The sequence below is a fragment of the Vombatus ursinus genome, unplaced genomic scaffold, assembly GCF_900497805.2.
Source record: "Vombatus ursinus unplaced genomic scaffold, bare-nosed wombat genome assembly UNPS02005459.1, whole genome shotgun sequence".
Taxonomy (NCBI): domain Eukaryota; kingdom Metazoa; phylum Chordata; class Mammalia; order Diprotodontia; family Vombatidae; genus Vombatus; species Vombatus ursinus.
The window spans coordinates 12,438,309-12,457,709 of NW_020945237.1; the positions used below are offsets into that span (position 1 = coordinate 12,438,309).

The following is a 19,401-nucleotide window of genomic DNA, read 5'->3' on the forward strand; positions in this document are numbered from 1 at the left end:
AGGAAGAAAGAAAGAAAGAAAGAAAGAAAGAAAGAAAGAAAGAAAGAAAGAAAGAAAGAAAGAAAGAAAGAAAGAAAGAAAGAAAGAAAGAAAGAAAGAAAGAAAGAAAAAGACAAGAGATAAATAGCTCTTGGAAAAACACTACCTTATCTAGCAATTCAAACATGACAGCTAGCTGAACTAAGGAATCTGTACTTGTTCTTTCTTTCTTTCTTTCTTTCTTACTTTCTTTCTTTCTTTTTGGAATGAAGCAATCAGGGTTAAGTGACTTGCCTAGGGTCACACAGCTAGTAAGTATCATGTGTCTGAGTCTGGATTTGAACTCAGGTCCTCCTAACTCCAGGGCCGGTGCTCTATCCACCGTGCCACCTAGATGCCCCCATTGTTTATTTTTTGTTAGATGACAAATTACTATGTTAGATGATGAGTTCAGTTACCATTTTCATTATTTTATAAGTATTTTTAAAAGTACAGATCATGATTTTAGCAAACATCATAGAGTATGATTAATCAAACATACTACACTTAAAATATAACAGTTTAAAAGAAGCTACATAATTTTCTACATGGATTACTTACAAAGCAAATATCAGATCACAGAATTTCAGAAGGAAAGGGCTTCAGAGGCCAGATAATTCAACCCACACATCCTCCCTCAAAATCCCCACAACAGACTCAGTAAATGGACATCCAACATTTGAATTAAGACCTTAAGGGGGCTTTCCGGATCATGACTCTGTCCTTCAGGTATTTGCTATCTGGCCTACCTATCTCCGGGTATTTTTAAATTTGATAAGCATTCTTTTTATGTCTTCATCCAACTCATGGATAAAAATGTTAATTATTTAAGTTTCACATATTACTGAATCCAACTTCACATTAATGATAGCTAAAATATTATTAAGTCTGTTTGTGACCAAAGTAATCATTTTATATATCACATTAAAATACCGTGAAAGTAGTTGAGTATAACATATTGTATTGGCATGAAGCAACAAAGATGCAAGTTTTTTACAAATAAAAATTTAATAGAATACTTACTAAAGGACTCTTCCAAGGATTATATCATTATTTTTGGTCAAATGAAATAATATTTGTAAAAAGCACAGTGCCTGGCACACAGTAGGCACTATATAAATGCTTATTCTCTTTTTTTATATAAAATTATACACACACATGCTATATAAATATCTATAAAGGATTTTCTATAACAAAATGCTAACTTGGTTTTCTTTTCAATGTAGTTCTACGGCATGAACTAAGTTGTTTGGGAGGTATTTTTTTTCTTCTTTTTTTTTTTTTAAGGCAATTGGGGTTAAGTGACTTGCCCAGGGTCACACAGCTAGTAAGTGTCAAGTGTTTGGTTTGCGGCCAGATTTGAACTCAGGTTCTCCTTACTTCAGGGCCAGTGCTCTATCCACTGCACCACCTAGCTGCCCCAGAGGTGTTTTGTTTTTTTTTAAACTACCATTCAGGTAGTATTTTGTTGTACTTCAGAAGAAAAGTTTGTTAGCTTTTTCTGGAACTCCTCAGTTAATCCAAAATCCTCTGAACTTCTGATGCAAGGTACATATAATACTGTAGGTATTAAAGGACTTATCTTTTATAAAAATTGTTGATTAATCCATGTTCTTCCTTAGTCTCCTGTTCATAGGGAAAGTTATTTGAATTATCATTTTACAAATCAGAAAATTGAGACACAAAAAGCTAATTTTCAAAAGTATGTACATCCAGGGGCAGCTAAATGGATGGAGTGCTGGGCCTGGAATCAGGAAGAGTCATCTTCATGAGGTCAAATCTGGCCTCAGACACTTACTAGCTGTGTGACCCTGGGCAAGTTACTTAACCCTGTTTGCCTCAGTTTCCCCATCTGTAAAATGAGCTGAAGAAGTAAATGACAAACCGCTCCAGTATCTTTGCCAAGAAAACCCCAAATGGGGTCATGAAAAGTCAAATATGACAGAACTGAAGAAATTATTTGACTCAGCCTAGTTATTTTTCCCAATACCATACCATGAACAAAGAAGAATGGAATAATAGAAAGAAGGTAAGTTTCAGAGCTAAGAAGAAAAGGGTTCAATGCTACCTCTGACACACGCTAGCCGTGTAATGAGGGACAAGTCAAGTTATTCTCTGTGTTCAGGGCAACTCCAGAAGACTCTAAGTAACATACAAGATGGTGATGTGTAATAGTGGAAGAAATTTCCACTCTGGGATTTCCCTATGCCAATGAATGCCACAAGTCCATACCACCTCCACATCTCCCCACAAAAAATTAAATAAATAAATGTATGTATATACATACATGCATACATTTATATACACACACATATATAAACACAAACATACATATGTATATAAAACAACATTAATTAATGCAAATACAACTCATAATTTTTGAAGGTTGTTGACTCATCAACCAAACTGACACCCCACCTCTCCCTCACCCACACACCCACACACACATGGAGAGACTTCACAAAGTGGAGAAAACCCCCTTAATTCTAAAATAGTATTTAAAGATCTAAAAATGTTACCTTGGTTGAAAAGTAACAAAATAAGGATTTGCTTCTATTTTGTAATTATTGCTTAATTGTTTCTTGTCATCTACATGAAGCAACATATAATTATTTGCTTTATAAAGTAGCCTATATCAGCAAGTGGAATGATGACCAGATGTTGACAGTAAAAATAAAGTGTGTGTTAGTCATGGTCAGGGATATAGAACCTCAATCTTATATATTTTTAGCTTCACAGGCTGTATCTGAGATTTCTTTACTGCTGACTTAAGTAGAGGCTGGATTTTATAATTACTAAGTACTAAAAGATGTTCTGGAAATGATACCAAGGCTCAACATTTAAAAGGAATTATCTGTTTTCAAAGTTCTATGAAACAAGCTAAGCATTCCCTGAGAAAAACAAAGAAAAAAAAAAGAGTAGGGGTGAAATGAAGGAAAGAATGGTCTGTCCACATGTGATTTTAAACTATGTTTGTTGGTATCAAAGCTGGAGGAGGGAAAGTCAAGTAAATGTATCATCCAAGGGTCTGGAAAACAGGCCCATCTCCAAGGAAGGGTTAGGAACTCCTGATAAGGTTGTAAACCCATGAACAGGAAGAAAGCGCATCACTGAAAGATAAAGGGTCACAGAGATGATCAAAGGGATTAGAGAAAAGATGAAAGGAACTCTGATGATTTGACCTGGAAAAGAGAAGATCAAAAACAGATTCAGAACTCTTGATCTTATCTACATACTCATTTCACAGATACATGACACTCTTACTCCACATTGAACCATAAACCATAGTAATTTGAATATGATAAAGTTCAAAACAGTGGAGAAACAGAAGAATTAAATGAGAGAGATGAAGAAGGAAGGGAAAATGAACAGGTAATGCCCAGAATTTCACTTTTACTAGTGATCTCTACCAATGATGGAGTGCCTACACCAATGATGGACCAGTTGTGGATTTACTGGAATATTGGAGTATACTTGTGGAAAAGATAGAGAAACATGGGCAGTATAATTGGGATAACAGCTAGACCTGTAATTTTATTGGTACAGGAAAACCATAGGTAAGGAAATGCATGCTACCAATGCAAGGTGACATCTTTTCTGCAATTTATAACCTGAGAGTTGCCTAGAGCATGGAGAGTTTCAGTGACTTGGCCAGGATAACAGAACTAGGGCTTGACCTCAGATCTTCCTGGTTTCAGGTCCAGATCTCTTATCCATTATGCCCTGCTGTGTAGGTAACCAATGGGATAATTTAATGGATCTGGAACCAGTTAAATGTAGGCTCGAAAAGTAGCTTTCCATTCATTCTAGCAGCTTCTTGGCTCATTCTTCATGATTTGTCTTAACTATAATCCCAACCATTCGTGATAAGTGGCAATTGCTAAAAAGAAAATAGCAGTTAATTCTTCGATGCCAATACAGCCCTGAGTCTGTTGTGGAACACTCCAGGAATCTGCCACTGGCCTTGGGCTAGTTCACATTCTTAGCAGAGCTTTGAACAAAAGCACAAACAGCATGATTTTAAAGTTGGTAGATGCCATGAAGCTGGAAGGAATTGCTAACATAATAGATGATTGAGTCATGATCTAAAAAGATTCTGACAGGTTGGTGAATGGAGCTGAAGCTGACAGCATTAAATTTATTAGGAACAAATGTAAAGCGTAGAGTGTAAGTTCAAGATATCAACTTCATAAGTACAAGACAGACCCTTGCTTAGACAGCAGTTTGAAAAGTATCAAGAGCTGTTAGCAGACTATAAGCTCAGTGTGAGTCAGGAGTGTAATAGGACAATCCAAAAAGTTGGAGTGATCTTGACCTGTACTGAGAGGTCTCAGGACTGGGAAGTGACAATCCCACTGTACTCTGCCCTCATCAGACCTCAAAGAGAGTAAGTACCCTGTTCAACTCTAGGCACCATAACTTAAGAACAACATTAATAAGCTAGCAAACTTATAAGAGAGGACAACCAGAGTGGTGAAGGCCTTTCATTCGCATCATTTTAAAATCATTTGAAGGAATCGTAGATGTTTACCCTAGAGAAGAGATGAGCCCGGAGGCACAGAGGTCATGATTGTGGACGTCATGCATTTGAAGGACCATCATGTGGGAAATGGTTTATTTGGTTTGACTCCCAGAAGGTAGAAGTGGTAAATTTAGTTTGGGTCATGAAAAACTTCCTAAGGGCAGAGCTATCCACAAATAGAATGTCTTCAGAGGTAGGGAGTTCCCCCTCACTGGAGGGCTTCCAGCAGAGGCTAAATATCACTTTGAGTGTACATTACGGTACATTTATACATGGCATATGGTACATAATACATACATTTAGTGTACATTATAACATACATTATTAGTGTACATTTCAAGTATAGGTTGCATGTGCTGCCTGCTGAGTCTTCCAACTCTGAAATTCTGTGATTCCGAGTATTTGGTTGTAAAATATTAGTAGGACTTTCCTAGTAGTGTGGAATATTTCTCTCCAGAAACATAGTGTTATGAAATAAGAGATTCATATCTTTTAAGGACAGTTCACAATAGACAGCTAAGGATACCATCCTTTTCTTGGGAATGAAGAGCTTGGAGATGGTTGGGAGGGCATGGGTTAGAGAGCTGTTAGAGGTGGTGGTAGCACAAAAGTATCTATCATTTTCAGCTTCTAAAATGTCAAGTTTTACCTGACTTTTGCAATGCCCTAATCCTCTAGTTTGAAAAGGTCTCAGTGGGAATTTACTGAGACACAGACCTAAGAAATTCAGTAAATATTGATCAGATTAAAAGAGCACTGAATTGGAATTGTGGCACTAACCATTATATATGTGGCTAAGTTTCTATACCTCAGGGCTCCCTGCAAAAATAAAAATGCCAAGATGATAACGACAAAGACAATGACAACAATGACGATGGTTGATGACGATGATGACATTGACTACAACAATGACGAGTGGTGATGATGATGATGATGATATCACTGATACTTACATAGCAAGTTACATTTAACAAAGTAATTTCTACAAGTTATCTTCAAGGAAATTTGTATACATGGGATTCCAATGTGTCATATGACCATAAAGCATTACCGAATGAATTTTGTGATAAAAAAAAATTGTCCTCTACCTGAAATAATTATGTATATATTTTCTTTTTTTTTAAATAGATACAATACATACACCATTGAGTCTTGACTGTCATTCAACTTTGGAGCCCCTGTTTTTATAAACAATTCTATTTACCCATTGTAAATAATAATTATGTATAATCACTTTTATTAGATTATATCTCTTGCTTCCCATGATCAAAGAACAGATTTGGAAAATTTTACCTTACTCTGAAGCTGTGAAACTTCTCTTGCAAATACACTGTCAATCGTGGCTGGCATCTGCTTATACAGCGAATTGGAAAGGTCTGCCTTGATGGTGCCTTTGTACTTTGCCTGGTAAAACAGAAGAAAAAAATAACATTTTTGTCTTTTGCCATGAATATAGAAAGAGGATTAAAAAGAACCATTCTATTGGAATTGAAGTGAAGATCAAATATTTAAAAAAGAAATACTTTCAAGACTTTTAGATACTGAAACTCTTAGGCAAGGTATCAAAAGATGGATGACAACTGAATTCATGAAATTGTGGAGACAACTTTGAATGAAGTAAGCAAGGAAGTAAAAATATTGCTATTTCCATTAATTCTCTGCAAGTTTCAAAAAGCAAAATTATCTATGTATTTGCAGATTTAAAGATGTTTGTACATTTTGGAGAGTGGTGAAACAAACACCAGAGAAATGAGACATGTGAATTTTTGAGAAAGTTAGTTATTAAAATTCACTAGAAAAGACCTAAATACAAAGACCAAGATAACTAACTTATATAATAGCTAATGATTAACTTCCTTCTATCCACAGCCTTTAAAAAATGCTGTTAATTCTCCACATTCAGTGTTTGAATCTACCAAGGCAGAATGATACCCACTCACATAACTTCCTCTTGGCAAGAGCAGGTAAAATATAAACTCAACAGATTGCCTACTCCCATTTTCTACTCCACAGCAAAATGATTCAGAAGAAAGAAGCAATCCAGATTTTACAAATTTCTTTTAAAATAATCACTTATCACAATAACAAAACCCATTCACTGGAAAAGTACATAGCAAAACAGCTGCATTACAGATGAGGAGGAACTAATCAACAAATATTTATTAATAGCGGCTAGATGATATAGCGTATAAAGTGCCAGACTTGGAATCATGAAGACATGAGTTTGAATCCTGACTCAGAAATTTGGGCAAATCATTTAACCTCTATCTGCCTCAGTTTCCTCAGTTGTGAAATGGAGTAGAACCTACCTTACAAGGACAATGGGGGATCACGTGAGATAATATATCTAAAGCAGTATATCTAAACCTTAAAGAGCTATATAAATGTTAGATGTTAATATTAAGATTCTAGGGAGGTCTATATTCACCACCTCCATTTTTCACTATACACTCAATCCTCGGCTATTCACAATATTCAAATTCCACTTCTTAGTCTTCAATGATTTCCTAAAAACAAAATATTGTGGGTTCCAGGGCTATTCCTTACTCTGTCTGCAAATGACAATTGACTAAACTACCTTTCTCAATGATCTACCTTCCCTTGGCTTCCATGACACATTATTCCCCAGATTCTCCTATCTGACTTTTCCTTCTGTCTCCTTTTACTATCCTTAATACTCAGTTGACTACACAATGATTTTTTGTGTATTTAAAAGGAATAGCAAGTTATACACAAAAGATTTGCAGTTTCATGGGCAATTATCTTTTTTATTATATTATTTTATAAAAATGCTTGCTTTATTCCATCAAAAACAAAATAAATTTTTAAAAATTTGGTTGAGTTTTTTTAAATTAACTGGCATTTATAAAGCTCCTATTACATACATTCCCCAAGGCAGTGCACTGTGTACTCTTCGTTTATACATTCTGTCCCCTAAACTCACCTCAAAGCCAATGACTCCCAAATTTAATTCTCTAGACCTAACTTCAATCCAAGCCCCAGACATGTATTTACAACTGTCTATTCTAGGAAAGTGATAACAAATTACAGTAGTTTCCTTTCTGTCATTTTAAATTATATAAAACAAATTAAGAGGAAAAATTCCAGGCTGACCAATCATGGGCCTAATCCCAGTACTGATCAGCACAGAAGCTTTGACCCACTACATTTCCAAACTGGGCTGGTTCAGCCCTCCTTAGGGGACCTAGTGGGTGGAATAACAACAGGGAAAGGGAGAGAAGTCATTCCAGGTACATTGAAAAGTGTGAACAAAGACAGAGAGGTAAATTAGCACAGGGGACATTGGGGAGCCAAAATTTTTTTTGGAGACCAAAATGCCACCTCCTCCCTGAAGCCTTCTCTTATGAGTAGCTACTTTCCTCCTAAGGCATAACAAAGCTTTCTGTTTTATGACATCATGTAATAGTGTACATTCATTATCTGTATTGGTATTTTACTCCTCTATTAGACAATGTCCCTATGGGCAGGAATTGGGTTTTATCTAAACTTTGTAGGTCCCACAACCCCTAACATAGAACCCTGCACATAACTGATGCTTAATGATTGAAAGAATTTCATTCCTTTCCATACTATGCTCCAGAGAAACTAGACAACCCCTATCATTTTCTTCTCCTGTCTCCTTCCATTTATGTCCGTGCCTTTGCTCATGGAGTCCTGCATACTTGGAATAAGACAGGCCCATCTCTGCCTATTTTTCTTCGTTTTTATTCATGGCCCAATTCCCCAATCACCACCTCCTTCCCCAGTTAAAATGGATCTTTCCTTCCTCAAATTTCTCATAGTACTTTTCTTGGAACTCTCTTTTAAACTTAGCATGTCTGGCCTCCCCCCACCCCCAACCCCTTCTGGCCCTATATTTCAGCACGTGTCATTTCCCCACCATTGAATTGTAAACTTCTTGAGGACAGGAACAAGGACATTTTTGTCTCTACATCTCCAGCACAGTGCCCAAAGAACGTAGGCTGTCTGTAAGGGTTTGCAGATTTAAGTGGGAAATTTTATGCCAAAGCCTATATATTGTATATGTATGCATATGTGTGTATATAGGTATGTATGCATATGTGTGTATGTATGTGTATATATGTGTGTATGTATATATACATATATATCGACTTTATTTTGTCCTTTTCCCTCAGAGTTTGAAACTGTCCCAAAAACATTCATATCCTTTGTCTACTTCAACTTCTGATAACTACAAGTGGAAAATCAATCTAGTCACTATAGTTTACTGTATTGGCCATTCAACCAGTTCATAATTGTTACTTGTTGGGTTCAATAAATATTTGTTGAATTGACTTACCTCACATTTGAAAAAAAAAGTTAAAGACAGTTAAGTTTTTATTGATCTGAAGGGATCATATAAAATAGCTGTACCAAAATCGATGGATGTGCTTTTCTCAAGCTCATTCACATTGACATTCAATACTTAAAACCATTTAATGAGCTTGTTAAGAAAGGAAATAAGGGCGCATTCACAAACAGCCATGTGGCTAATCCATCTGTTCTGTGTCCTATATAAATCCAACAGATCATCAGAGTTAGCCTATGTAAATAATAATGGATTTGAGTAAAAATCTCACATTGTTAAGTTATAATATTATGCAGGTCTTTAGACAGGCCATCTTTATATCCTTCATAGCACCCAACACTCTCATAATAAATGAATGGACTCTATTGATCTGCTAACATTTTCATCACCCTACAAAAATCTGCTAGGGGCAGCATTGCACAGTGGATGGAGAGCTAGCCTCAGAGGCAAGAGGAAAGAAGACTGGAGTTCAAGTCCAGGCTCTGATACATATAGGCTAAGCGACCTTGGGCAAATCATGTAACCTCTCATTTCAGTGCTTTATGCTTCAATGCAATACGCAGACAAGGTGCCAATGTGCACTGATAGAGAGAGTCCCCTCATTCAGGAGTTCCCCACACCTGTGAAATCACCTTTGGTAGAAAATTGCATTGTCCTTCATTTCCACCTTTCTCCTACCCTAACCTTTCCTAAGATTCTTTAAATAATCATGAGGCATATTCCAATTTGCAAATATTTAAAGTTCTTCCATAAAAAAGTTTTTAATTTTTTTCACAGAAAAGAATTCAGAGAAACCTGAAAACTAAATGGAAAGAGTCAGAAAAGGGCAGAATTTTTGCAGATATGGTAAGTACTGCAACTTAAGTGGATTTCCTTTCAAATTGCTACCCTGTTTCCTGTCTAGGTCTTAGGCATCTTCAAATTTGCACGGTCACAATTTCTACAGATTCTTCTACAAAGGTAATAAAAAAGGCAAAATTCAAGGCTCAAAAAAATGAATGCGTCAGTGGATCTCATTGATGTGGATCCTCCCCCTACCCCAATGATGCCAATAATATGCTACACTCTCCCCCAAGGTTGCAGGTCAAAAATTCAAAAATGCTCGTTCATTTTATCCATGCTTTCTCATCAATTTTCCTTCCAAAGAGGATCCACCAAGCATATTGAAGACCATCACAGAATCACATCATACTTCAGCTGTTCGGGGACTGTGATGCTGAAGGTCACACCCAGCATATGGTCAACCCAAATGAGAAGAATAACACTACCTCCCAAAGCAGTCCATTCTTCATTTGCATAATTCCTACTGCTAGGAAATTCTTTCTTACATCAAGCCCAAATCTGCTTCTTTACACTTCCAACTATTACTTCTAATGGTCTCTTTGAGAATACTTAGATTAGAGTCAGAAGATGTGGGTTCAAATTTCAGTTCTTCTACTTACTACTTGTGTAATCATAAGTCATGTCACTAAGCCTCAGTTTCCTTTTCTTTAAAATGAGTTACGCATATGAAGAATGAACTGCTTTGGGATATAGTGTGATCCTTCTCACTTAGGGTGACCACGTGCAGCCTCCCATCTCTCAGAGAGAGGATTTTTTTTCAGGAGTGGATGGGACCACTGGATAGCCACCAAAGTCCCTTCTGATGCTGTGATTCTGTGAACTTTAGCATCACAGTCCCTGAAGGGTTGAAATATGAAGCGATTCTGCAATAACCTTCAGCATGTTCCGTGGATCCCCTTTGAAAGAAAGAATGATAAGAGGTCACAGCTAAAAATCATGCACAATGAATAAGCATTTTGGGATTTGACTTGCACCTTTGGGGGAGGGTACAGAATATTATGAGTCATGACTTATGTTTAAGAAGTACTATGTGATATCCTCAAGGTCAGTCTTTAAGGGCTGGAAAAGGAAGTGTGTTGATCATGTAGCAAGAATAGAAAGAAGAAACGAACAAACCAAATAGTTGGACCTCTTGAGTATTGTATTTATATTCAACAAACACTAAAAGATCTAGCGAAATCCCTGAAGCTCACGGTGCGGATTCTATGGAGGATTAGGTAGCATAGTAGCTAGAATACTCCAATTAGAGTCAGGAAGACTCAAGTTCAAATCTTGCCTTAGACACCTACTAGCTATGTGACTCTGGACTAACCACTTAACCTCTGATAGCCTCAGTTTCCTCATCTGCAAAATGAGGGGATTGATCTCGGTGGTCCCTAAAGTTCCTTGCTCTTCTAAATATATGACCCTATAAGAATTATTTGGTAAGAGGACATGGATGGATTGTGATCTAATGAATGTATACATTTCTTATATATCACTTCAGGAAGCATGATGCATATATAAGAGGCCTTAATAACAAAATCAATATCATTAGAATGGAAAAAATATGTCTAGCATATTTTTTCATTGTCCACTGACAATTTCTGCCAGTGGGTAACAATATGCAATTATCACTGTAAAGTGGTAACAATGATTACTATTTCTCAGACTACCTTATAATTAATAATTAAAATAAATTAGCTGCATATTTGCCAACTACATTAATCCTATACTCATTATTTAAAAAATTTAAATGTTCTTAACACATATTCAGTATGAAGCATATCTATCTTTTGACATCATCCTACAGAACAACAAACTGGCAATTACAATGCACTTGGAAAAGTAACTTAATAAATAATGCATCCTAACATAGTTACTTTAGTAATTCAATATAAAATCTCACAAGTACTATTTAAATTAATATTAACGTATTAACACAAATTACAAGTCTTTAATAGAAAGTTAATCTGATTTTTTCCAAGTATGTTATCCAACTTACACGCTTATAGGGATGAAACACTTATTAATAAAATATTTTTAAAGTTTCCATTATCTTACCTCAGAAATAAAAGCACCTATACGTTTTACATGGTTTAGTAGAGGTGTGTCAGGTACAAATGTACATTTGTCTTTTGATTTTTTATACTCTCCTCTATAATGGATCTAAAAAAAAAGAAAGAAAACAATATGTTTGAACTTAAAGAGGAAAAAAAACAATTTTTATCATATATTCTTTAACAAAATTGGTAGGAAACTTTTTTTTTAATTTCCCAAAAAGCACCCTCCCTGCCACATGCATAAAGATGACTGGAATTTCTATGATCAAAAACTAGAAAAACACCTGAGAAATCAAGTGAAAACTCTTCATTTTATAGGTGAGAACACCAACTAGTATACTATACTGTCCTGGTTAAATATGTAACAATCCTTATGGCAAACAATTAAAAAGAACAATAATGCCTAGGAACTGGAAGTCATCCTGAAGAGCAATGAGAAAACCCTTATGATGTGTATGTATGCACATATACATATACACAGAGAAATTAATTTCATAATTAAATATTGATTAAACACCCAGTATTTACTTAGGCACAGGGAAATATGACAATATGACAGAGATAAACTAGTCCTGTGATTGCAATGATCTAGCGAACTCCCTGATGAGAAAATTCCTGTCAATGGAGGTCCCCAGCTTCTTTACTACTTCTCAGAGAGCTGTCTTGAGCACCGATTAGTTATGTGACTTTCCCAGGGTCACACAGTATGTGTAAGAGGAAGACCTGGAACCCAGATCTCCCTGGATCCAAGCCTAGTTCTCTATTCACTATATTATACTTGCCTCTCATTCACTTGGGGTGAGAAAGATTTCAAATGGCATGTCCTCCAGGAACTTACAATCTAGCAAGGGTAAATGAGATATGTACCAAAACACAAACAAAAAACAAACCCTTCAAGTTAAGCTATAATTAAGTACATAGCCAAACAAAATGCTATAAAATATCTAAGATGGGAGGGATTATTTCTAGTTAGGGGACGGGGAAGATCAGGGAAGGCTTCATGGAAGAAGTGGGTTCTAAGGCGAGTCTTGAAGGCATATAAAAACAATGCACAGAGAAGGGGAGACAAAGAATGCTTTCCTAGCATGGAAGAAGGCTTATACATCAATGGAAGCAGGAAAAGAGAGGAAAATATCAGGGTACATAAAATAGTCCAGTGTTGATAGAATATTCCAGTGTACATGAAGGGACGAGTGTAAAATAATACAAGAAAGGTAGGTAGGAATCAGATTTTGGCAGGCTTTGAATGGCAAAGGAGTGTACCTGATCATGGAGAACCAGCGATAGTTTTAAAGCAGAGTAATGATGTGACATATACATTAGGAAAGCCATTTGGGCAGCTGAATGAAGAAATGGTTGTACTTACATAAGAAATCTGTTTTTTCTAATGGGCAGCATAATAAGGGATAATATAACACAGTTTTGGCAACATCACACCAAATACAACAAGACTGGTGCTAGGGAATAAGATTGTCACCTGATTCACAGAATAATCACGTTAGCAAGGCCTTTTGTCTAATGCAGCTTTATTTCAGGGACATGACTTAACTGATGGTGTAGCCAAATCTGAGTAACAGCAGATCATATCATAGCAGGCATCTCAACTATGCAATGATTCCTAAAGATAATTAAGTCCATGAGCAATTGGCATCTACCTTAAATTTCAGATGCCAAGCCTACCCCTTTATTGTTTGAAAAAGCATTAGAATTTAAGTATTTGGCAAACAAATTTCTCCCTTTCTCCTCAGATATTAGATATAATTTGGGATTTTGGGGAATCATTAAACTCAGTAATCAAAGCAATGATGATGATACAATAAACAATGTTACTTTGGTATATTCAAAAAAGAAAGAGAGAAAATGCAAGTGTTCCCATTATATAACTAAGTGACAGCAAAATGACCTGTGATAATGATTAGGCAAATGTTTGACTCATTATTTTTAATCTTCTACCACCACCTTTTTCTCGTCACTTTCACATTCTTCACTGTAGTGTTGTGTGCAGTTATGCAGTGTAGGCCTCCTGATAAGCACTGACATAAGTAACTTGTTCAGGACATGAGTACTAGAAAAAGGGTTAAATATTTAACTTCTTTCTTTGTTGAATTGACAAATAGAAAAGACAGGGTTCATGCACACCCTCATGTTCTCTCCCTCTCCTCTTTCTTTCTTCCCCTTTCTTTTCTCCCATGTTTTAAAAGCTGTTTATTTAAAACAATGTTGCTGTTACTCTATCAACATCCTCTTGATTCTGCTCATTTTGCTCTTCATTATTTCATGAAAGTTTATCCATGTTTTTCTACCATCAACAAGCTCACCATTTCTTACTTCACAGTCTTATTCCATTGCTATCATATATCACAACTTGTTCAGCTTTCCCCAACTGATGGTTATCCCTGAAATTTCCAGTCATGTTGGATATTATAAATACCCAAATTAACTATAAAGGACCTATGAAAGAAGATTCTATCTGCATCCAGAGAAAGAACTCATAAATAGAAGTATGTATAGGATGATTTTACATATATATACATATATATAATACATGTGTGCGTGTGTTTATACACACACACACACACACACACACATTTATGTGTCTAATGGAAGCCAACTCTATGGTGGGGAAGGTGGGAAAAAAAGTGGGAGAAGGAAACTTATACGATAACTTTATCATATGTATAAAAGGAATAGCAAGTTGTATGCAGTTTCAAGTGCAATTATCCTTTTTTTATTCTATTATGTTATGTAAATGCTTGTTTTTTCATAAACTAAAAAGAAAAACAAAGTGGCTTACAAAAATATAAAATATAAATTATAAAGTATAAATAAATAAATATAATGGATAATATAAATTATTTATATTTATTTATATTATTATATTTATATATTATTTATAAATTATTTTTATTTATATAAATATAAATATATATAAGTTATAAATTATAAAATATACATTTCTAATTTTATGGTTCCCACCAAATTTTTTCCATTAAAATGACAACAAGGAAATAATTCCCAGTTTTTACATGGGTAAAGAATGACATTAGTATTATTTTTTTGTGCCAGAATTAGTGGAATTTCCTTGCCTCTGAGTTCAAACTTTTATTTCCGAGGTAAGATAATGAAAACTTATACTTTGTATAACAAGGAGAACATTTCATTTCTATAGGTACAGTAAGCAGTAGCAGCAGTAGTAGCAGCAGCAGCAGAAGTGGTAATATGTGCATACTTTCTTTCCTCTCATAAGGAAAGGAGATGGGCATTGGCCATGTGGGTTGTTGCATTTTTCATAACCTAGACCTATGACATCATCAGTAGAAAGAACTAGTCATTTTAGTCTAAAAGATATTTGATTGACTTTTTTTTAATTGAGCTGACTAGTTATTGACTGAACTAATCGAATCAAGGTTTCCCAAAAAAGGACACTTGAGCCTACAATTCACTACCAACTTTTCAAAAAACAAAACATCATCACGCAGAGAAAAAAAAATTAAATACATAAAACATAAATAATAAGAAAATCCAAAGAACATGGGCGATCAAGCCCAAAGCAGAAATTAGGTAGGTAAAAAAAAATATAAGATGTACCTTATAAGAAACCCTAAAGGCAACAAGAAAAGGATTTTTAAATACATCCAAAGAAGGAAATCAAATGAATAATCAATGGGACCATTTGACATGGCCACTCAAAATATTCAATCATAAATGAACGAAAAATAATGCTAAAACTAAATTAATTTTTTGTTCTAATCTTTATGGAGGAAGTGCTTGGAAATTTTTTATTGCCTTTTTTTAAGTGTTGGTAAACAATTCAGAAATAATAAATGTATGAATAGCAGAAGATGTTCAGGATGTTCAAGACCTTGCTTATAAACTATATGTAAATAAATTACTTGGATTCGATGGAATAAGTTAATGGATCAATCATTTTATTAGTATGATCACCCAATCCATCAATACAGATTCCTAGTCCTTTATGTCTTCCTATCTCATGTATAACACATCAGAGGATTTTGAAGAAAAGTGAAGACAGAACTGTTAGTTTATAATTGCAAGTGGTCAATGTCTATGGACTCTCATTCATAAAAGGCTTCCAGAACGTCTGCTGGTAACTCCAGAAAAATGAGGATATCAGATAAACTCGTGAAGTTCTAGAATAAAGGATAGGATAGCTGGATATATAAGAAACACAAACATGCTCTACAGGGACAAAGACAAAATTGTATCTATAAGGTTAAAATTATGCATGAGCTATCTTTTGCATCTGCTTGAGGTAAATAAGAATCAAGGGAGAACAATGTATTTAATTTTTTTTCACTTTCAAAAAAGCCTTTGACTCAGTTCCACATTCATTTTTTAAACGGAGCCACCTTATAAGATTAGAAACTGACAAATACAATAAACAGACACATATTGAGAAAGAGCATTTTAACTAATGAAACCCCACAGTAATTCAGAAAATCTTTGTTTAAAGGGACATAAGAAACCATCTAATCTAAAGTGATTCATTCTTTTAAAAAGAAAGGTATTGAGCACTAACTTTAGATAAGACACTGTGGTGGGCATGATAGAGGCTATATGAATTAATAATATGTAATCCTAGCACAGTATATGGAAATGTATTAGATTTGGGACCAGAAGACGTAAATTTAAAGGTGAGCTCTAAAACTCACTACTTGTGTGACCCTGGAAAAGAAATTTAACATTCTTTGGACCTCTTATTCTTCTTCTATAAAGTGACTTGTTGTTCAGTCATTTTTCAGTTGTTTCTGACTCTGTGACCCCATTTGGGGTTTTCTTGGCAAAGATACTGGAGTAGTTTGCCTCTTGCTTCTCTAGCTCATTTTACAGACAAGGAAACTGAGGCAAACAGGGTTAAGTGACTTGCCCAGGGTTACACAGCTAGTAAGCGTCTATGGCCAAATTTGAACTCTGGAGTCTTCCGGACTCCAGGTCCGGCATTCTATCCACTGCACCATCTAGCTGCCCCATAAAATGACTAGATTACCTCTAAGAGCCCTTCTAATATTAGAGTTACAATCCTACAATATTTCTTCACGTAGAACATAGCATCTATTAGAGGAGAGAAGATATAGACAGATTATGATAGTATAAGATAGAATGTGATGAGTGGTGCAAAGAAGGGCAAACCATGAGCTTTGGGAGCCCTAAATTGGTCTTAGGATCAGCTTTCAGTACCAATTTTATAAATGATGCGGAAGGAGGAACACACAGTGAAATTAACAAGTTAGCAACTGCCATTGAAGCCTTCCAGGCTCTGAAATGTCAGTCTGATAGAGATAAACTACAAGATGATCTTGCAAAGACGTGTGAGTGAGCAGAAAAGTGAGCTTCTACATTGGTAAGCTCTAAAATAACGTAGAGCATACTTAAAAGAAGATGGATTTTTGCACTGTTACAGCTCAGGGAAGCAACTCGAGAGTTATTGTCAACAATACCCTGAAGATATTAAGCAGATTTGCTTCTGCAGGCAAAGAACCTGACAAAATGGTAGTCATCATTAGGAAGGGTATTGCCAAAAAAACACACTTTTGCACAGTGTATGGGTGCAACAACACCTGGGGTTTTGTGTATAATTCATCAAATATATGAACAAATGAACAAATGATTTTCATCTAATATATAATAACTACTATCTGGCATCTGGGAAGATTTTAAAGATGGCGCCTTCAGTGAAATAATTTCTTCTACATTGCTTCTTGCCAAACTTCAAAGAAGATACAGAGTTTATCAGAATCTGGAGAAAGACAAATAAAGTGACTGAGATAAAAAGGGTGGTTTTATGATACCAGAATGAAAATGAAAATTAAGACTGCTCAGTCTGAAAACCCAGAAGCTAAGGGAATTTCATCAGTGTCTGGAAAATAATGAAAGGAATGGATAGGGTCAACATCTTGTTCATTAAATCCAAGGATGCCAGAATTTGTGTGATATGAAGATCAGAATCATGAGGTTTAGGGTGGGAAGGGATCACAGGATGACAAGTCTAGAGCTGAAAGGGACTTTAGACCTTTTCTAGTTCCATACCTTCATTTTAGAGGTGAGGAAACTGAATACTCAATTTCCTCATTTATAAAATGGAGTAAATGACATATTGGGGTAGCTAGGTGGCACAGGGGATAGAGCGCTAGGCCTGGAGTCAAGAAGACTCACCTATCCGAGTTCAAATCCAGCCTCAGACACTTACTAGCTGTGTGACCCTGGATAAGTCATTTAACTGTGTTTGCTTCAGTTTCTTCTTCATCTGTCAAATGAGCTGGGGAAGGAAATGTCAAACCACTGCAGTATCTTTGCCAAGAAAACCTCAAATGGAGAGCCAGACATGACTCAAAAAGACTAAATAACCACAAGATAACATATAAGGTCCCTTACAGCTCTACAGCAATGTACAACCAACGTCACACAGGTAGTATGGGACAGAGCTAGGACTGGAACTCTCTTTTTCTGTTGTCAAGCTCAGGACTCTTTGGATCATACGATGTCATCTCACCATTCAGTCTAAACCTACTATTTTTTTAGAAGAAGAAACAAAGGCCCAGAGACTTGAAATTACTTGGCCATGTCTACAAAGGTTTTTAGTAGAAGAGTTGGGATTCAAACCCAAGTCCTTGGACTTCTAATCCACTATAGGTCTCCTACCTATGCTATCCCTCCTCTTGAATCTTAGCAGTCTTACCTAATATAACAGGAAGTAAAGTTAAGGAAGTAATTACTCTAGGAGGTGGCACAGACTAAAAACAAATACCTTCCCAAAGATTTAGACTAATTCATAGATGGCATCATAACTTACAACAAACTAGGATGTTGGAATGTCTACACTTAAACCCTGAAGCTGCCATCAGGAAAGACTACCATGCCCTACTATGTGATAATCCTTTGGCCCCACTTCTACATATTGGGTAGCCTAGACTATAATTCTCACTCAGAGTGATTATTTTTATGTTTTTACGGTCATTTTGGCAAAACGATGAGGTAGCCATTCCTTCAAGTAGACTACAATCTAGTAATGGGCATAAGTAACTAGATTACTGTATCACAAAGCAGACTAAATAGCTACTGGAAAGGTCATTTAAGGTCTTCTACAATGGAGCGCCATCAAGAATTTTTAATAGAGGGTTCCATCATCTGAACTAGAACATTATTCTGGCATGAGAATTAATATTAATAATAATAGCTAAAATTTATATAGCATCTACTGCATGTCAGTCACTGTGCCAAGCACTTTACAAATATCTCGTTTCATAACGTATTAAATGAAATAAAAGAGGAAGAAGACAAAAGTAGGGAGATCAGTAGATTACAATCAATTATTAAACTGGGATGGTTTTAGGAATAATATCTATCTCTATCACAATATAGTTTGCTACAGGGTTTCTGAGTTTAAAATTTTAATAGTATTTCTGGCTGTTTAAGTGACATAATGAGAAAGAAATATTAAATGTCAAGGCTTTGGGTAGTAGAGGAAATCTGATATAAAGAGGAATTCAGAACACCCATCTACATTGACCATTACTCTTGGGACCTCTCTGAAATACCAGAAAACAGTACAAACCCATACACATAAACTCCTTCTATTAAGAGTTGTTTCTAAAGTAATGTATAATATTCGACCTTTTGAGAAGAAA

At 35.6% G+C, this 19,401-nt stretch overlaps 1 protein-coding gene across 1 annotated transcript in view; it reads right to left on the reverse strand.

Moving 5' to 3' along the window:
- Positions 1 to 19,401, reverse strand: part of NEBL (nebulette) — a 151,672-nt gene that overhangs the window by 127,361 nt on the left and 4,910 nt on the right. Inside the window, exons 4-5 of the mRNA XM_027847840.1 lie at positions 11,757 to 11,861; positions 5,834 to 5,944 (exon numbers count right to left, since the gene is read on the reverse strand). Coding sequence (XP_027703641.1) covers positions 5,834 to 5,944; positions 11,757 to 11,861 — 216 coding nt within the window. The remainder of the gene's footprint in view (positions 1 to 5,833; positions 5,945 to 11,756; positions 11,862 to 19,401) is intronic.